Source organism: Sphaeroforma arctica (assembly GCF_001186125.1).
Source record: "Sphaeroforma arctica JP610 unplaced genomic scaffold supercont1.3189, whole genome shotgun sequence".
NCBI lineage: Eukaryota > Ichthyosporea > Ichthyophonida > Sphaeroforma > Sphaeroforma arctica.
Window position 1 is genome coordinate 1,366 of NW_014037369.1, and position 2,525 is coordinate 3,890.

Consider the following 2,525-nt stretch of genomic DNA (forward strand, 5'->3'; position numbering starts at 1 on the left):
ATAAGCAAATGTATTATCATTCAAGTGGGTGATATATTGACCACTGTATACTTCCCATCTGCCAGCACATGACACATGTAGTATATGCACTTAAACAACGAGATATTTCATCACTTCTCAACGGTGGCTAACGGAGCCTGATCAACAGGAAGAAAAAATATCGATATATCTATGACGGAAGAAGCACATATATTTGCGACAAAATAATCACATACGTCGGCGACGGAATAAAAACGTGTCTGCGACGGAATTAGCACACATATATATACATATAACGGAATAGGCACATATCTGCGACGGAATAAGCATATATCTATGACGGAATATGCATACCTGCGTGACCAGGTGCTTTCCATCTGCCAGCATGAGGCACAGTAGAGGCGAGATGATAGTTGTCTTACCCGCACCCATGATCATCTGATGACACGTGCTAGTCTTATTACGCACACCCGCCATAATACTCTGCACCAGCTTAATCTGTGGGGTGTTAAGTCAAGCAGAGAGGTGTATGGGACTAATTAATAAAATAGAATTGTAACTTATTTTAATAAAATAAAATTGGAAATAAGTGTATGGGACTAATTGATACAATCGGAAACGAAGTGTATGGAACGAATTAATTCAATTAGAAATGTGTGGGTTTTTAGGGTTTAGGGTTTAGGGTTTAAATCGGAATTAATTAATACGATTGAAAATAAGTGTAGATAACTAATTAGTACAATTTTAATCTGTGGGGTGTCATGAAAAGCCGTTGCACGCGATGTCAGTTGAGGTGTGTACGTGCATGTTTTGCGTGGAGTACACTAGATGTCTATCACGAATATACCTATACCTATGTATATATAGATACCACCAGCCTTCACAACATATGTATGTACATATGTTTATCTCTACAGTTTTGCACAACGAACCTATATATGTAAATATAAACTCCACCACTTTCGCACAAAGAGCATAGATATGTACATACACATACCACCAGCTTTGCACAAAGAACCTATGTATGGACATACAAACACCACCACTTTCGCACAAAGAGCATAGATATGTACATACACATACCACCAGTTTCTTATACTCATGCGTGTGGTGGTTGTAGGAGTGTGTGTTGCATGTGCGTGTCTTGTTTCGCGCTGCCGCACTTTTAAACTGCGAATGTACCACATGCGCACTATGCCTCGCCTCAGGGCCCATACTCACGCCACCCACCCACCCACTCCAATCACTCTCAGCACCAATCACACACAATTATAACCCACACTCAGACGCAAAAGAAGGACAGATTCAGGACCATTTACACTCTAAAGGGTCAGATGCAGGACAATTCCCACCCTCAAGTGTCAGATTCAGGACAATTCACACCCTCAAGAAACGTTCCGTGGGTACGGACTACAGGGGCATTGAAACACCACATGTTCGGGTTCAACCTAAGTACACGTGTTGATATATGTTCTGAGCGCCAACTCACAGACCACACACCCACCCACCACAATTACTTAAATACACAGAACCCAAATTACTAAACGTAAAATGCAAGCGCCAGCCACCCCACACCCGCAGCTGCACTACGCGTACCACCAAGTTGTACGTAAACTCGACCACCAGATACTTCGCCGAGGGGAATGTAGTACGTAAATGCAGATACGGGACACCCCTCACTCACCTTATCCACACACCCATCTTCATTACGCGTAGCACAAGGTTGTACTTAAACTTAAACACCAATAACTTCGCTGAGCACAAAACTATACGTAAACGCAGATACAAGGCAGTCCACACCCGTGCCCACCCACCCACCTGCGTTTCGCGTAGCACCAGGTTGTACGTAAACTCGAACACCAAATATCTGGGGTCCATGACTATAGAGTTCTTTGTGCTGTCAAAGGCACAGAAGTGGCGTGCGGTGGTCAGTGCTTCGGCCAGTTTGTCGGCTTTGATACTCAACGCCGTGACGCGCATCTGTCCATCTTCGATGGAATCGGGACGATTCCGCAATTCCTGTGAGAAAGAAAATGGGATTGGGAATGGGAATGGGAATGGGAATGGGAATGGGAATGGGAATGGGAATGGGAATGGGAATGGGAATGGGAATGGGAATGGGAATGGGAATGGGAATGGGAATGGGAATGGGAATGGGAATGGATATGGGTATGAGTATGAGCGATTTTCGGGTTGCTAAGCGCGGGAAGATTTTGGGGGTTGTTTAGAACCGATAAAGTAGGACAGAACTGTGGAAACCGATGTTAGAAATGTGGGAGTGCGAAATTAGGTTGGCGGGTTTATTTTAAAAAGAGCAGTGTTTGGAATATTAGAGTGCGAAATTGGGATTGCGAATGCGAATGCGGTTGCGATCTGAAAAAGAGGACGATTAGTAAAGACGATAATTAACTGCCAACTATCTAGATCAGAATATTTACCAAAAGTACGTTTCTATATTTCTAATTCAAAAAATTATATATATAAATTTATATATATATATATATATATATATATATATGTATCTACATACATACATACATACATAC

The 2,525-nt window shown here is 42.4% G+C and overlaps 2 protein-coding genes across 2 annotated transcripts in view; one reads left to right on the plus strand and one right to left on the minus strand.

Annotated features, from left to right (window-relative positions):
- Positions 1 to 1,194, minus strand: part of SARC_13358 (hypothetical protein) — a gene marked incomplete at both ends in the record, with an annotated part of 2,464 nt that extends 1,270 nt beyond the window's left edge. Inside the window, 2 exons of the mRNA XM_014292510.1 lie at positions 334 to 477; positions 1,063 to 1,194. Coding sequence (XP_014147985.1) covers positions 334 to 477; positions 1,063 to 1,194 — 276 coding nt within the window. The remainder of the gene's footprint in view (positions 1 to 333; positions 478 to 1,062) is intronic.
- Positions 1,195 to 1,855: 661 nt separating this feature from the next.
- SARC_13360 (hypothetical protein) lies at positions 1,856 to 2,179 on the plus strand (the record flags this gene model as incomplete). Its single annotated transcript, XM_014292511.1, has 1 exon — positions 1,856 to 2,179. One exon carries the CDS (start codon positions 1,856 to 1,858, stop codon positions 2,177 to 2,179), a length of 324 nt encoding a protein of 107 aa, XP_014147986.1.
- Positions 2,180 to 2,525: the final 346 nt, after the last annotated feature.